We start from the raw sequence: 18,114 nt of genomic DNA on the forward strand, positions 1-18,114 counted from the left end.
CTCTCCATCCAATCTGACTGAGCTTGTGCTATTTTGCATAGAGGAATGGGCAAAAATTTCAAGCCAACCCTTTTCATTTGCCATTGTTAAGGGTGTCTCACCCTGTCACTCAGAAGCCTTTGGAATTTGCCCCTAATTACCCCCATTATGGAACCCAGAAAGTAGCATGAAATTTCATATGTCTCTTGAATGTTGTAATATCAGTTTACTCCAATATTTATGGTACTCCCACAATGTTAAAAGGTAAAAAGTAAATGTCTTGACATGTAATATTAATAGAAGGGTAAGAGCCCTAGTGCAAGGCTTCAGAAGCGGTCAGTGAAACAGGAGTGTGCAAGAGTGATTACTGTATGTACACATTTGAGAAGACCTTCCCGTTCAGAGATAACATGGGTTTATTAATTAGAAACTTAAATGGGAACTTAAGTAAACCTGAAAAAAAAAAAAAACACACAAAACACAAAGCTCCTCCGTCTCCCCAAGACAGGGTGGAGCTTCAGGACACTAAAATAAACTTTCTCATGTCTTCCTGTTTTAAGTACCTGGTTATCAATTTAAATTTATGTTTCGTGTCTTATCAGTTATTTTCTCTCATTTTGTTCTCTATTTTTGAGAACAAATTTTGTCTGAGATCACACCTATTATGTTGCATGCTGCTATACTCTTGGACGCAGGCTCATTTCATTCCTTTGCCGTTGTTTTTGTCATAGCTGCCTGCGGAACTGCCCATTTTAAACAGCACAGTGCAATTCCTTATGGATCTGCCCCTCGCAAGACCTGTGTCATTATAGTCTCATTTTCTTTAATATCTATTCAGTTTTCTAATCAGATTCACAGAATCGAGTGAAAGAAAAACACAATAAAATGTTTGGGTAGAAATAAATTTTAATAAGAACAATCAAAAGTGTTAGCATAACATAATTTATTAAGTTAAGTAGCAACATTTTGATAGTCAATATCTAATTATGCAATGAATTAGAAATTCATTTCCATGTCATTATGGCATATCATTATCCAAAAATCTAAACTTGACATTAACCATGTCGGGAAATCGTACTTAACTTGCCAGGTTTTTGACATCTTTTAGACAATTTTTACCACAACATTTGTTAAACTAGATCCTTACAAAACATGACCATTTAGAGATAGCCATCTAAGACAAGCCTCAGAAGCTGTAAATTTTATTTTATGTATAACATATAATAATTACATTTTATCTATAATATATAATAATGATGCTTTCTTAAAGTAGAGACTATTATATTCAGTTAAAGTAAAATCAGATATAGTATATTTAGTCACAGAAACATAAAAAGACTTCGCAGTCTACAACAATAAAAAAGTGCTCTTATTTAGCTGAATCATTTTAGAGAGCAAAATTTGCTGCATACTGTAATAGATTCTTTATATACATACATATACACAAATGTTCTTTTACTCTTAAATTTTGACCTCAGTGTATTCAATTTTTCCTTCCTCATCTGAACTGGATGTACCTGTATCCTTCCGTGGATTACCGTTTTGTATTGCAGTGAATGACACTTTAGTGTAATTCACCTCATCTTCTGACTCACTGCTATCCGAGTCCCAGTCTATGTTTGGTAATGGCTGCTTTAGTGTGCATGCAGCAAACATGTTCTCATAATCTTCATGGCCACCTTGTTGTTCCTGCAAGAATTCTTCATTAAAAGTGACCTCATCATGCTTTAACCTACCAAATCATTTACATACAGTACATAAAAATCTAAACATCACTGTAAGTATAGGGGTATTCATTTCATGTAAATAAAGACAATGTAGTTGCAGTGGTCTACGTAGTGGTCTAAATAGAACCTTAGAGTACTCCTTCAGATGAAGAACCTGAAAAGTGTCTCAACATTTTACAGGATATCTAACTTTTTGTTTCCTATTTGTTTTTAATAATGCACATATAATTGATCATTAAGACTGATGATTGGTGTGGATTGAATCCACTTGTCCCCTGGGTGGACACCTTACTTATAATTAGAGCACTTATATCCAGTGCAACTTAGATTTATCCAGTCTATACAAGAGAGTAGCTAAGGGTTATGGGCTTTGTGTCCAGCTGTGACAATGCTGAAATGTGAACTCACACCCTTCTCATCAAAAGTCCAAGGTCTTTCTTGGACTTGGATTTCCAGGGGGATATTGAAAAAAAATGACCAAAACCAGCTTCTTACAATCACCTTTAGATTAATAATGCTGTGTTTTATGGAAAAAATAGTCATGAATTTTTTTTTTTTTTTTTTGCAACAGCCAAGAGAACAGTTTAAGCACAGCTTTTGACATATTTCAAAAAGAAGAGAATCTTCTTTTTGAAATATCCTCTCAGCAGAGACACGATGAAAACAAAATATTCAGCTTAATACATGAATTTTTAAAATGACTGAAAGCTTTAATGATTATAAAAGACAAGTTCTTTACCCAATTTGTGTAATTTCATTCTCAATTTAAAGAAGAGTTTTTTCCATTAGATTTTGTGGCTTCACCTACATGCTTGGGTGCGAAAGGGTCAAAATAGATTTTTAAATGTCATTAATTTGATTATTTGTGTGTGTGTGTGTGGAGGGGGGGGGGTTCGAGAGAGAGAGAGAGATAGAGAGAGAGAAAGAGAGAGAAATTATTTAATTACTAATGTTTAAGTTGATTATAATTCTCCTCAGATGAAAGCCATGGAAAGGATCAAATGATAGTTTTGACCACTGAATGTTTAAATACAGGTTTTGTTTAGATGGCTCCAAGTTGATATAATTAAGCTTATATTTTGTCCTTTAAAATGTTACCTGTACCTGTTCTTAAAAATGTTACATATTTCGCAAACAGTTTGTATGAAAAAAAAAAACTTGACTACAGCATCCTCCTTGATTTTATTTATTTTTATTTATTTTTTTTTCAATTCGACCACTGGTCTTAACCAATGGTTACCAAAGGCTACCTCTCTTACCTAAACATCCATATAAAGAATACAGAATATTAAAAAAAAAAAAAAAAAAAAAAAAAAGAAATCACAGCTATGTTAAAGTAAGTTATATTAGTTAAAGTAAGAGCATAATAGCATGCATAATGTGATAATGTGAACTCACAGGATTGGACACAGCTGTGTCATTTTCACAAATTAATTGTACACTACAATAATTAAAGTTAAATGTAAATAAATGTTATATTAGTGTGGGACTTGTGAAACAGTATTCAATAATAGAATTAGAGCCAAGCTTACTACCTCAGGTTTTTACAAGTGAGCACAAAAACAGATGACTTTAAGGTTTAAACCTTATGAGTAACTTCTGAAGGAATCTCTGATTTTTCACTACTAGGAAAGAAAAAGGGTTTCCTTTTTGCCACTATTTACCTAGAGGCAGCTCTCTCTCGCCCTCTGATGGCGATCGATTACATGGCAGTCATGGTCCTCCTATAATTCTAGGTTTAAATTTTGTGAAAGTTTCTTGATACTTAAACTTATGCATAAAAAAAGTGTTGTGTATTTTGGTTAAACATAAAAACTAGCATGTCTTTTAAAGTAGGTATATTTTAATGCTATTAAAAGACATGGTCAATAGCTCATCTCTTGTTGAAGTGCAGTATGTTTGGTATGACTTACCTGTGTTATTTGTTTATTTTTTAAAACTTTAGCATAGACTGGGATAAAATCATCATTGCTTGGTGCACTAGGACAACAAAAGTAAAAATATATATAATTTGATACTATGATTGATGTTTAACAAATTGTTTATATTGAATTGTCATGTAAAACAGTTGCTCAATTTGTCATTTTATTTATGTACCTTTTATTTGGATTGTTGCTATCATTAAACTGTAGCGCAGCATAGTTCACTGTGGTCAGGTTTAAATCCTCTTCTGTATAATGATGTTGTTTCTATAAAACCAAAGTAAGATTATAGCTTATTACAGTGTATTACATTTGCCTTTTGCTTATTTAATCACTATACTAACTTACTTACTATTTTATATATAAAAACATAAGACTATGTTTTTATATATAGAAAATCCTTATATACTTCAAGAAATGCAATAAAAGGAAAATAAAATACTACATACTGGCATGGATGGTGGCAGTTTTACAGCATCATACACTGTGTGAATGTTATGATTTGGCCTAGAAATATATAAATAATATGTATAAAATATATTTATAAGATATATAGTACAGTATATGTAACTAAGCAGTTAACAATCTTATTTATACAATCAATTGATTTCACCAAAACACTCATGTATGGAAAGTCGATTACCTTCCTGCTTGTCTGTTACTGTTGGCTGGAGGATTTGAGTGAACAGCAGATCCCTCCATCACCAGGTTCTCCCTAGTGTTGGTATGTAAGCCCTACACACAACACAATTTCTTACCTTAAATTATGTTTGAGTGAATATCTACATGATTTTAGAATCAAAATGAGAAAAAAAAACAGATGCCTCACACAGGCAAATAACCAATTTCAAGATCAACAGTAACTGCCTGGATCTGTGAAGTGGCAATGTTGCCCACTACACCAATGTGCTACTATATGTTATATTTAAAATTTAATATTAGACTAAATGTGGCATGGTATTTTCTGAAATTACCTAATCTTAAAATAGACAGAAGAAAACTAACCGATGGACGGAAGTTTGATAAAGTCTGTAACGGAGCTGCTGAGAAGGAAAATAAACTCGGGCCCCCGTTATTATTCCCTGAAGATTTTTTTCTTTTTTTCAGACAGAAGCTGCAAAATTAAGACACACACACATGCACACACATTTCAATATAAAAAAACAGCAACTTATATGAGAAGAAAATTGTAAAAAAAATAAAGATATATGTATTTAGTGTTTAAAAGAATAAAACTAAAAAAGACATTTAACTGTTAATATAAATATTATGTGAATTGGACCGACTTTGGTTTTTTGTTGTTGTTGTTATTTATTTGTTTGTTTTAGGGGTATTCCTCTACTGCCTGAAATAGGAATTGCAGTTGCAATCAAACTTGTGACATAAATCAGATGTAATACATTACTCATTTACTTTAATAGAATTCTATTACTTTAATAGAATAAATGAGTTTAATAGAAACTCATTTACTCTTTAATAGAAGTAATATTTACTTTAATAGAATCTGTATAAACAAAACAAATATGTATATATTAATAGAATATACAGGTCCTTCTTAAAAAATTTGCATATTGTGATAAAGTTAATTATTTTCTGTAATGTATTAATAAACAGTAGACTTTTATATATTTTAGATTTATTACACACAACTGAAGTAGTTCAAGCCTTTTATTGTTTTAATATTGATGATTTTGGCATACAGCTCTTGAAAACTCCTATCTCAAAAAATTTGCATATTTCATCCGATCAATAAAAGAAAAGTGTTTTTAATACAAAAAAAAAATCAACCTTCAAATAATTAATTTCAGTTATGCACTCAATACTTGGTCGGGAATCCTTTTGCAGAAATGACTGCTTTAATGCGGCAGTCTGTGGCACTGCTGAGGTGTTATGGAGGCCCAGGATGCTTCGATATCGGCCTTAAGCTCATCCAGAGTGTTGGGTCTTTCATCTCTCAACTAGAGAGATTCTCTATGGGGTTCAGGTCAGGAGAGTTGGCAGGCCAATTGAGCACAGTAATACCATGGTCAGTAAACCATTTACCAGTGGTTTTGGCACTGTGAGCAGGTGCCAGGTCGTGCTGAAAAATGAGATCTTCATCTCCATAAAGCTTTTCAGCAGATGGAAGCATGAAGTGCTCCAAAATCTCCTGATAGCTAGCTGCATTGACCCTGCCCTTGATAAAAACACAGTGGACCAACACCAGCAGCTGACATGGCACCCCAGACCATCACTGACTGTGGGTACTTGACACTGGACTTCAGGCATTTTGGCATTTCCCTCTCCCCAGTCTTCCTCCAGACTCTGGCACCTTGATTTCCGAATGACATGCAAAATTTGCTTTCATTCGAAAAAAGTACTTTGGACCACTGAGCAACAGTCCAGTGCTGCTTCTCTGTAGCCCAGGTCAGGCGCTTCTGCCGCTGTTTCTGGTTCAAAAGTGGCCTGACCTGGGGAATGCGGCACCTGTAGCCCATTTACTGCACACGCCTGTACACGGTGGCTCTGGATGTTTCTACTCCAGACCCAGTCCACTGCTTCTGCAGGTCCCCCAAGTTCTGGAATCGGTCCTTCTCCACAATCTTCCTCAGGGTCCGGTTACCTCTTCTTGTTGTGCAGCGTTTTCTGCCACACTTTTTCCTTCCCACAAACTTCCCACTGAGGTGCCTTGATACAGCACTCTGGGAACAGCCTATTTGTTCAGAAATTTCTTTCTGTGTCTTACCCTCTTGCTTGGGGGTGTCAATGATGGCCTTCTGGACAGCAGTCAGGTCGGCAGCCTTACCCATAATTGCGGTTTTGAGTAAAGAACCAGGCTGGGAGTTTTTAAAAGCCTCAGGAATCTTTTGCAGGTGTTTAGAGTTAATTAGTTGATTCAGATGATTAGTTTAATAGCTCGTTTAGAGAACCTTTTCATGATATGCTAATTTTTTTAGATAGGAATTTTGGGTTTTCATGAGCTGTATGCCACAATCATCAATATTAAAACAATAAAAGGCTTGAACTACTTCAGTTGTGTGTAATGAATCTAAAATATATGAAAGTCTACTGTTTATCAGTACATTACAGAAAATAATGAACTTTATCACAATATGCAAATTTTTTGAGAAGGACCTGTATATGCTTACTTTATGCTATTTGAATATTATGCAAGTATAGGCTCATGCAACTAAAGATTAAAATCTTTAGTGAATGTTCACATCCTGGTAAACAGCCCCATATGCTGACTATGCAAATTGTGCGTTGAGTACTTTAATGAGGAAATGAAGCAGAACAATCTCTTTCTGAGTACAAAAGAAAAACAATACCATGAGATTAAATAGCAGGAATGGACACCAAATCTGCACATTTGATGATAGCAATACCAATACTGTCTTACTATAACCTAATGTCTATATCACTGTACTATAATAGTGTATTTCCAGTTCTGTCTGTCTTGCTTAGTTACCAGTAATTTTCACACCAGTATTTTTAACAAAAGTAATAATAATAATAATAATACACACACACACACACACACACACACACACATATATATATATATATATATATATATATATATATATATATATATATGAGGGTTTACCGCTAGAGGGCACTGTGTGCCTGGAATCTTGTTGTAGTTTTTGTTTGTAGACTGAGTTTCCCAAAAGGCACCTCGGTCAGGTAATGAGAGTGCTCATCTGAACCGAGGTAGCTCATTAGACCTCTTATAAATAGCCGTTAGTTCTGGGAAACTGGGTCGAGCATTAATAATAATATTAGTTTTGTCATGTGTGCTTTTTGTTAGGTTTTGTGTTTTGTATTTTGTTTGAGTTTGTTATGTCACCTCTGTTTAAGTAGGCTCTAGTTTTGTAATGTCTATTTTAGTTATGCTTATGTGTTATGGAGCTGTTTGTGTTTAGTTCAGTGTGGTTAGTTTGTATTAAAGTCTATGTCAATACTGTGCTATGTGTCCTCAGTTTCTGTTTAGCTCCTTACTTGTTTAGCTCCTTACATGTTTATCCCCTTACATCAAATCAAATTCAAATTTTAATTTTATTTGTCACATACACAGTCAGTCATACACAGTACGATATGTAGTGAAATGCTTACACGACTGCCGGTGAACTTAAAAAATAAAAGCTTAAACATAAGAGATAAGTATGAATAAAAGAAATACGTTAGAAAATAAAATTAATAAAATATACTGTACAAATAAAATATACTGTAATTAAAGAAATTTGGTAGAAAATGAAATTAACTAGTAAAATATACTGTACAAAGTAAAATAAAATATACTGTAAAAATAAGAACAAATATTAATATAATAATATAGAAATATAAAAAGAAGAAAATAGAAATTTGTCCAAATCAGAAATTTAGAAATGACTGAGTTGTGCAAATATGCATAAAAGTGACTTCTTAAAGTGAATTGTTATTAAAGTGATTTGTGCAGTGAATCCATAAATAAAAAATATGAATATATAGTGGAAAGGTGTGCATGAATGTGTCCACAGTGGCCATGAATGCCCAGTCAGCGTTGGATGTAAAAAAATTATGTTAGTCCTGTATTGTGTTGTGGTTGAGAGACCTTATCGCCTGCGGGAAGAAGTTCCTCCTCAGTCTCTCTGTGTTGGCCTTCAGGGAGCGGAATTGCTTCCCAGACCGCAACAGAGAGAACAGTCCATTGTTGGGATGGCTGAGGTCCTTCACTTTCCTTCTGGCCTTGGTCTAGCACCGCTTGCTGTAGATCGAGTGCAGGTCAGGGAGCTTGGTGCGGATGATTCGTGTTGAGCTTGGTGCGGATGACTCTGTTGAGCTCGTCTGTCCTGCGTGGTGCTGTTTCCAAACCAGGTCGTGATGTTCCGCGTCAGGATGCACTCTATGGTACAGGAGTAGAAATTCCAGAGCACCTTAGAGGGCAGTCTAAAGTCTCTCAAGCGTCTGAGGTGGTAGAGACGCTGCCGGGCCTTTTTCACCACAGTGTTAATGTGACAGGACCATGACAGGTCCTGCGTGATATGAACACCGAGGTACCGAAAACTGTCCACTCTCTCCACTGGGCTGCTGTTAATGACTGGGGTAAGGTAGTTCCTCTCCTGCTTTGTACAAAAGTCCACAATCAGCTCCTTTGTCTTGCTGACGTTCAGGAAGAGATTGTTCCTCTGGCACCATTTCTCCAGATTTCCAATCTCTTCTAGGTAGGCCCACTCATCATTGTTCATGATCAGGCCCACCACGACAGTGTCATCAGCAAACTTGATGACGGTGGTGGAGTTGGTAGTGGCCACGCAGTCGTGGGTGTATAAAGAGTACAGCAGGGGGCTCAGAACACAACCCTGGGGGGCTCAAGTGCTGAGAGTGAGGGAGGCTGAGACATGTCCACCCATCCTTACTGCCTGTGGTCTGCCGGTTAGGAAGTTGATCCACTGACACAAAGGTGAGCTGAGTCCCAGGTGCTCCAGCTTGTTGGTGAGTGTGGAGGGAATTAGGGTATTAAATGCAGAGCTGTAGTCGATGAAGAGCATTTTCACATAATTCCCCCTCCGAGTGTCCAGGTGAGTAAGTGAAGTGTGGAGGAGATTTGAGATTGCATTGTCTGTGGAACGGTTTGGACGGTAAGCGAACTGTAGTGGGTCCAGTGTGTCTGGTAGTAAAGAAATGATAAAGTCTCTGACTAGGCGTTTAAAGCACTTCATCACTACTGAGGTGAGGGCTACAGGGCGATAGTCATTGAGAGCAGCAGGATGTGGTTTCTTTGGGACAGGAACAATGATGGACTCTTTGAAGCATGTGGGCATCACCGACTGAGATAAAGAGATGTTAAATATCTCAGTGAACACAGGTGCTAGCTGGTCTGCGCAGGCCCAGAGAATACGACCTGAGATGCCGTCTGGTCCTGCTACTTTCCAGGTGTTTACTCTCTTGAAGGATCTCCTCATGTTATGCTCGGTGATGATGAGCGCGCTTCCGGTGCAGGAAGTGTCTTCCTGTCTGCAGCCGTTAGCGCTGCTAGCGCTAGCATCACTAGCGTCTTTAGCTGCAGCCTCGAAGCAAGTCTGCCAGAGTCACGTTCGCGTTCGTCATACCGGATGTTGGTGCTTTATAGTCTGTTATTGTCCATAGTCCCTGCCACAGGCTCCTAGAGTCACTCTGTTGGAGTTGTGACTCTAGTTTCCTTCCGTAGTGCTGCTTCGCCTTTTTCACCGCCTTCCGGACGTTATATGACGCAGCCTTGTACAGGTCCATGTCCCCCGACGCAAGTCCCATGTTGTAGGCAGTGGTGCGAGATCTCAGAGCATCGTGGATGGTTTTTTCCACCCACGGCTTCTGGTCGGGAAACGTTCTGATACAGTAGTCTTTTTCTCGCGAGCAGGATGCTAGGCAGAGGTGTGCGGTATGCACGGGCTCTCAGCCTGTTTCTGACGCTGACTCGTTCCCTCGTGGCCGCCGCTTCGCGTCGCGTCCTTTGTTTTCCCTCAGGATCTCACTCGGCCAGCTCGGATCCGGAGTTAAAAATGTCAAATTGTGAGTACATTGTATACCAATAGAAACAAGAGTGTCTCTATCATACCTAATGTACTCAATGGTGATGAATTAGCCGGTTTAAAGTTACTGATAGATAACTTAAAAGACGAAAACAAAGTAAAATAGGTCAGAGCAGTCATGATGGCAGCCGACCTCACCGGCGACATCTTGGACATGTTTCTTGTATGATTAGCTTCTTGTATGTTTTTAGTTATTTGTATGTTTAGTTATTTGTATGTTCAGCCACTTTAGATCCAAGATAGCGGCGCGGCAGTAGCATGCAGCGGCCGCTCTGGAGCCAAAATGGTGCTACGTTGTTTAGGTTTTGTGTGTTGCGTGTTTATTTTACTCTGTGTATGGATATCGTCGCGACTGGTGTCCGTACATACAACCGACAGACACTTTTTTACCTAAATAACCCGGTTAACAACATCCATGATGTGAAAAGCTACACGACCTCGTCTTGCTGCGTGAACCAGGCCTCAAAGCCTCGACGTTGCCTGATGCCGGAGAAGGGGACATCGGAAGCGCTGCACGAGGAAGCAGAAGCACGGCAAGCGGACGGGAGTCTGTGCTTGGCTAAAAAGAAAACCCTAGCCGGCCGGCTCTCCCGTCCATCATCTTTTCCAACGTCTGCTCCCTGGACAATAAACTGGACTACATCCGACTCCAGCAGGCTACAAAGTAAGAGGTTAGAGACTGCTGTGTCTTTGTTTTCACGGAGACATGGCTCAGCGTCAAAGTACTGGATGCCGCTATTCAGCTAGACGGGCTAGCCTTGTTTCGCGCCGACAGAAATGCAGCTCTGTGCGGTAAGACTTAAGGTGGTGGCTTGTGTGTTTACATCAACACAAAATGGTGCAAGAACTCTGTGTTAGTTTTCAGTTATTGCTCATTGCTGGTGGAGTTAACTACAGGAATTCACCACTGTTCTTATTATTGGAGTGTACATTCTACCTAGCGCTGTTGCTAAGGAAGGGCTATGGGAACTGTATGCAAAGATCAGTGAACTGCAAAATACACACCCGGATATGGACTGTTTATTGTTGCTGAAGATTTCAACAATGCAAATCTCAAGTCAGTGCTTCCTAGATTCCATCAATATGTGGACTTTGCAACGAGAGGGGAAAACACAATTTTTGTTTACACAAAATCACAGAGCCCCGCCCCCACCACGGCTACTTAGACCACATCTCTGTTATGCTAGTTTCAGCATACAGACCACTCGTCAGGTGTTTTGAGACCACTGACTGGAACATGTTTAGGGAGGCTGCAACTTACAGGGACTTCACCGACTTGGAGGAGTACACATCATCAGGGACCGATGACATTACTGTCTCCAAGAGCATCATCTCACGACCCAATCAGAAACCGTGGATTACTGCGGAAATGCGTCCATTTCTGAGGACAAGAGACTCTGCCTTCAAAGCTGAAGACAAGGTGGCCCTTAGAAGAGCAATGGCCAAACTTTCTCAGGCCATGAGAGACACACGGCGCATGTGGCAGGGCTTACAAGCCATCACTCATACAGGACGACATCACCTGCCTGTGACAGTGACGGGTCCCTTACAGATGCACTGAAAAACTTCTACGCTTGGTTCGACAGGCAGAACAACGTAGCAGCAAGGAAGACCACCCCTCCTCCAAACGACCAGGAGCTTTGTCTCACTACAGCTGATGTGAGGAAGACTCTACGCAGAGTCAACCCACGTAGAGCTGCTGGACCAGACACATCCCAGCTAGAATGCTCAGAGAATGTGCGGAATAGCTGGCAGATGTTCTCACCAACATCTTTAACATCTCTCGCATTAATTCATCATGAGTACTCACTTTATTTGGGTTTCGCTTTCTGATCTTGAGTGTGTGTTTATAGGACGCGGGTTAAATTTGTGTTTTTCCCTTGCTCCCCTTTTGTGAGAGTCCTTAGACTAAAACGCGTGGTTATCCTATCTACTCGCTTTCTTCCTCGTTTGGGTTCACCATCCACGCTACATTGGGCTAATCGCTAAAGCTAAGTCATCTGGTCGCCTAGGTTAGTTCATCCTTACAGAATGACTGAGCCAAAAGCGGTGAACCCAGCGGATTACGTGCATCTCTGCGACGTGGTTGACCAGCATGCCGAGCTAATCAATAAGCTAACCGGGGAGTTCCCTACTCTGCGCCAGGGCGTCCAAGACGCGGAGCTCAGGCGGGAGAACGCGGATCTCCAGGCGGCTGTTGCTGGCGCGGCGAGCCGGCCTCCCGTTGCGGCGGTCGCGGTTCCGCATCTTCTTCTGATGTCTTTCTCGCATTACCAGAGAAATGGAATGGCACGGACGGGAAGTGTAGTGTGTTCTTAACAGCGCTCGATCTGGTGTTTGAGTTTAATTCCACCAAATACTCCACCGATCGGCTACGCATTGCTCTCCTCGTTTCGTTGCAAACTGGGCAGGCAGCTGAGTGGGCCACGGCAGTGATTAAATCAGACATCTTGGGGAGACGCCGCGCTCCGGACATCCTACTACGAGGGGCTGGCATCACGCATAAAGGACGAGCTTGCCGGACAAGAGCTTCCAGCTACGCTGGAGGGATTAATCCAGCTAGCCCTCCGCATCAACCAGCGCCTTCTCTCTCGTCCGAAGCCAGCCCTGAGGACCCTGCCGCCTGCTTTCACCTCTCACCATTCTGCACCTCCACCACCGACCATTTTCACCGCTGCCACCACTGGACTGTCGGATCTCCACCTACTGCCGTGGTTGACACCGGAGCCGGGGAACCCATGCAATTAGGACGCGCCTCCCTGACTACAGCAGAACGCGCATGCCAGTATCGAGAGGGGTTGTGTGCTTACTGTGGGTCCGCGGCACACCACCGGGCGATTTGCCCTCTTCGTCCGGGAAACGCGCAGCCCCGGTGAGCCGGAGGAGAGACTCACCGGCCTCCCTCCAAATCTCCAGCACAACCGACACAACCCTTCCATCTCACTCCTGAAGCCACCTCCGCCTTCCAAGAACTCTGTCACCGCTTCACCACTGCACCCATTCTTCTTCACCCAGATGCCAACCAACCGTTCGTTGTAGAGGTGGACGCGTCAGATGTGGGCGCTGGCGCTGTTCTCTCTCAGCGAGATCCAGACCAGAAGTTACACCCCTGTGGCTTCTTTTCCAAGAAATTTGACCCCACTCAGCAGCGATACGGGGTAGGGGACCGCGAGCTGTTGGCCATAAAGTGGGCCTTGGAGGAATGGTGTCACTGGCTCCAGGGCGCCAGTGAGCCGTTCATGGTCTGGACGGATCATCAGAACCTCATCACCATCCGGAATTTAAAACAACTCAACCCACGACAGGCACGGTGGGCATTGTTTTTTGAACACTTCAATTTCCATCTGTCATACCGCCCGGGGTCCAAGAACACCAAGGCCGACGCCCTCTCCCGCCAACAAGAAGAGGAGATGCCCCGGGCGGACCCCGTGCCTGTCATGCCCACCTAACGGATCATTGCACCCCTCCACTGGGACATAGAGCCAAGGGTTCGCCAGGCTCAGGCTGCGGAGACTGGGCTGGCAGGTGCGCCGCCTGGACGACTCTTTGTTCCTCAGCGTCTGGTTCCCGAAGTTTTCCAGTGGGGCCACTCCTCGCCCGTCGCAGGACACCCCGGGACTCGGCACACCCTACAGTTTGTAAGACGGGCGTTCTGGTGGCCCACCATGAGGAGGGACGTTGAAGAGTTCGTTCAGGCGTGCCCGGTGTGCACCAGGGCCAAGGACTCCAACCAGCCTACCTCTGGAGAACTCCAGCCCCTGCCCGTTCCCCGACGGCCCTGGATGCACATTGTCTTAGATTTCATCAGGGGCCTGCCGGTTTCCGAAGGAAAGAACACCATCCTAACCATCATCGACCGGTTCTCCAAAGCCGTACACCTGGTGGCCCTCACCGGACTCCCATCAGCCAAAGACACCGCCGAGCTGATTTTGGAACACGTAGTCCGCCTGCATGGGTTCCCCAAGGACATCGTCTCGGACAGGGGGCCCCAGTTCACCGCCCGGTTCTGAAAAGCCTTCTGCCGTCTGATCAATTCCACCTGCAGTCTGTCCTCCGGTTATCACCCCCAGACTAATGGTCAGACGGAATGGGCCAACCAACAACTGGAGCGCTACCTGAGGTGTTTTGTTTCGGATCGCCAGCGCTCCTGGGCCCGCTACCTCAAATGGGCCGAGCTGTCCCACAACCTCCACGTCTCTTCAGCCACCAACCTAAGTTTATTTGAGGTATGTTGTGGTTTCCAACCTCCGATGTTCGACCATCAAGAACCGGAGGTTGACGTACCATCGGCCCAACAGTTGGTCCGTAGGTGTCGGCGGTTATGGAACCAAGCCAACCTCGCCATCCAACGTGCCAATACCACCTACGTCGCCCAGCATCGCCGCCAACACCCTCCGGGACGATTGTACCACGTAGGTGACAGGGTATGGCTCTCCACAAGGAATCTGCACCTGCATACAGAATCCCGCAAACTATCTCCCAGGTTCATCGGTCCATACCGCATCACCCACCGGATAAACCCTGTCACCTACCGGCTCCAGCTGCCTGCGGCGCTCCGGATCCACCCAGTTTTCCACACCTCCCAACTAAAACATTTCACCACCTTTCCAATGAATCCACCCACCCCCCCTGCTCCTCCTCCCAGGATCATCGACGGTGATCCTGCTTACACTGTGCGCCGGATCCTCTACTCACGCCCTCGGGGCAGGGGCACCCAGTACCTGGTCGATTGGGATGGCTACGGCCCCGATGAACGGTCTTGGGTCCTGGCCCGGTTCATTCTCGACCCCGAATTAATCCGGGACTACCGTCGTCGGGTATCCTCCACCACTTAGAGCTCGACATCGAGACCAAAGTCAAGCAGGCATTGACTCAGGAGCCCGGCCCAAGCAATGTTTCACCAGATTGCCTCTTTGTTCCCCTCTGTCTGCGTCCGCAGGTCCTGGAGTGGGGTCATGGATCCAAGCTGTCCTGCCACCCAGGCTTTGTCCGAACACTCTTTATCATTCAACAGCGCCTCTGGTGGCCCACGTGGGGAAGGATGTTTCCAGCTTCGTGGCAGCCTGCGACATCTGCACCCGCTGAAAACCCAACAACCGCCCTCTGGCTGGCCTCCTCAGACCCTTACCCATACCTCACCGTCCCTGGTCGCATTTTTTGCTGGATTTCGTAACAGGTCTACCCTCATCAGATGGTAATACTTGTATCCTGACCATCGTTGCCCGCTTCTCCAAGTCCACCCAAGCTTCCGTCCGCCAAAGAGACTGCTGAGCCTCCCCACAGACATAGTTTTTGATCGTGGTCCTCAATTCACCTCATGCTTCTGGAGGGCCTTTTGCAAACTCATCGAAGCCTTTCCTAGCCTGTCTTCTGGTTTTTATCCCCAATTCAATGGCCAAACAGAACGAAAGAACCAAGCAATAGAAGTCGCCATCAGGTGTATGACCACTCGTGATGCTACCACCTGGAGTTGGTTTCTCCCGTGGGTCGAGTATGCTCACAACTCCTTACCATCTGCTTACACGGGGCTCTCTTCGTTGCAGTGCTGTTTGGGCTACCAACCACCGCTGTTCCCTAATCAAGAGGAGAAGGTAGAGGTCCCCTCTGCGCGACGCTTTGTCCGCCGCTGCAAATGTACATGGTTACGAGCCAGATGATCCCTGCTGCAAGCCTCCAGCTCATACAAGAGACAGGCGGACCGCCATCGCTCCAAGACCCCCAAGTATCACATAGGAGACAGAGTCATGCTCGCCACCAGAGACATCCCACTAAAGACACTTTAACGCAGGCTCTCTCCCCGTTTCATCAGACCCTTTACAATAACCAAGATAATCAGCCCGTGTACTGTCCGACTCCTACTCCCATCGCCCATGCGACGCATGTACCCCACCTTGCATGTGTCCCAGCTACGACACATCGTAAACTGTCCTCTGTCCTCTCCAATGCGACGCTACGGATCTCACATCTCAGCTTCAGCGCTTCCGCTTTCACTACAGCGGCACCACAGAAGAACTGTGAGGCTCATGACCCACACCTCCACCTGCACCTGGATCCATCTTCACAGCCCACGATCTGCGCGCACACGACAGTAATGTCCAGATACTTTTGTGTATGGAATTTACAAGAGGTCAGCAGTTTCTAAAAAGCTCAAACAAGCACCCATAGTATAAACAATCATGCAGTGGTTAAAGTTGCAAAAATTCCCCTTAACTCTAAAGCTCTTAAAACCCTTTAAAACCGCACGTATCATATTTGATACACGAGTTTCTAAGACATATATTGACTCAATGAGAGCAATACTTTTATTTGAAAACCTATTGTATCTAATTTGATACGTGTATTCTGCCACCTTGTGGACTTTCACTGTACTGCAGGTAGTAGAGGGGTGATTTTCTAGCTTTTCAAAATGGTGGTTGCGATTTTTTATTTTTTTTTTTATTCTTTCAAAACAGCTTACAACAGTATTTAACAGCAACATATAAGACAATACAAACAAACAAACAAAAACAGAAAGAGGGGGATACATATAACAAGTATACAGCATGTACCTTACAGCTTACACATAACATTTTTTAACATTCGAGATGTTTTTATACATTTCTTGTTGCTAGTGATTGAAGTCAAAGATTCAAAAAAAATATTAAGGTCTTTACAAAAAAAATTAAATGAGGGAGTAATAGACATTATTTTTGTCTTATGAATATGAAACTTTCCAAAGAGGATTAACACCTCTAAAGCATTATTAACTTCCTCTGATCCAGTTTTACAATTCAAAAAAAAGATCATAGATTCCTCTATTTTAACTATCTTATAAAACACATCAAAAATCAAATTAGATATCCGTTTCCAAAAGCCTTCAGAATATATACATTTACAAAATAAGTGAGTGAGTGTTTCATCTTCTAGATTACAGAATGAACATTTAGGTGAGACATCTTTTTTAAACTTGTTGATAAAGGTGTTACAGGGATAGTACCTGTGCAATATCTTAAAGTGTACTTCCTTTACCTTATTTGGGAGTAAATATTTATTGGAAGCTGACCATATTTTCTCAATGGAAGGTATGGAGAAGAATTGTTTCCACTTTCTGAGTGCAATTGGGTAACAGCTGACACCACGAATAAGATATTCCCTAATATGTGAGTTATTACATTTAAAGTCCATGATATTAATACCTCCAATAATAAGCTTTGGGATTTGACGGTCAGCTGAATTATAACCGAGATGTATTCTCAAAAGGTAAAGCAATTTAGGGGAAATGCTTTTCACCAGCAGATTATATTCTCTACAGGTAGTTCTAATCCCTGAGAAAGCAAAAAATTCCTGAAAAGTATAAACCTCACCATTCGCATTCAATAAATCAGAAAGAAATATAATACCTTTATCAAACCAATCTTTCTTAAATATACTCTTGTTTCTAGACAACACAAATTGGTTATTCCATAATATACATGAATGTGGAGAGAAATTATGTTTAAAGGCCAATTTCCATGCTTCTAATGATTGCTTATGAAAGTTTGATAATTTTATGGGAAGTTTACTATATTTAAAGTCACAGGATAATAAAAAGGATAATCCACCACACTGTTCAAAAAATAGGTTGGGGATATAAAACCATATAGAATTACTTTGGGACAAGCAGTGTTTAATCCAATTGATTTTAAAGATAATATTTAGAGTACTAAAATCAAGCACATTGAGCCCACCCTCAGAAAAAGGTCTAATAATAGTTTTTCTTTTCACATACTCCGTTTTGTTTTTCCAAATAAACTTAAATAAAGCCCTGTCAATATCTGAGCACATTTTAGGGTTGACATATAAGGACAGAGCAGGATATACCAGCCTCGAAATTCCCTCAGCCTTTGAGAGCAGAACACGCCCATAGATTGATAAATTCCTTTGAGACCAGCAATTAAACACAGTTTTTGCATTAAGCAAACACTTAGAAAAATTTGA

The 18,114-nt window shown here is 42.2% G+C and overlaps 1 protein-coding gene across 5 annotated transcripts in view; it reads right to left on the bottom strand.

Moving 5' to 3' along the window:
• Positions 1 to 867: 867 nt before the first annotated feature.
• The window catches only part of si:dkey-24p1.1 (uncharacterized protein LOC556718 homolog), a 42,119-nt gene continuing 24,872 nt past the window's right edge, over positions 868 to 18,114 (bottom strand). For all 5 annotated transcript variants that reach the window (XM_053507116.1, XM_053507113.1, XM_053507114.1 and 2 more), the window contains exons 12-17: positions 4,634 to 4,742; positions 4,272 to 4,363; positions 4,078 to 4,135; positions 3,804 to 3,895; positions 3,620 to 3,686; positions 868 to 1,668 (exon numbers count right to left, since the gene is read on the bottom strand). In XM_053507116.1, coding sequence (XP_053363091.1) covers positions 1,441 to 1,668; positions 3,620 to 3,686; positions 3,804 to 3,895; positions 4,078 to 4,135; positions 4,272 to 4,363; positions 4,634 to 4,742 — 646 coding nt within the window. In that variant the 3' untranslated portion in view covers positions 868 to 1,440. The remainder of the gene's footprint in view (positions 1,669 to 3,619; positions 3,687 to 3,803; positions 3,896 to 4,077; positions 4,136 to 4,271; positions 4,364 to 4,633; positions 4,743 to 18,114) is intronic.

The sequence above is a fragment of the Clarias gariepinus genome, chromosome 11, assembly GCF_024256425.1.
Source record: "Clarias gariepinus isolate MV-2021 ecotype Netherlands chromosome 11, CGAR_prim_01v2, whole genome shotgun sequence".
Classification (NCBI taxonomy): domain Eukaryota; kingdom Metazoa; phylum Chordata; class Actinopteri; order Siluriformes; family Clariidae; genus Clarias; species Clarias gariepinus.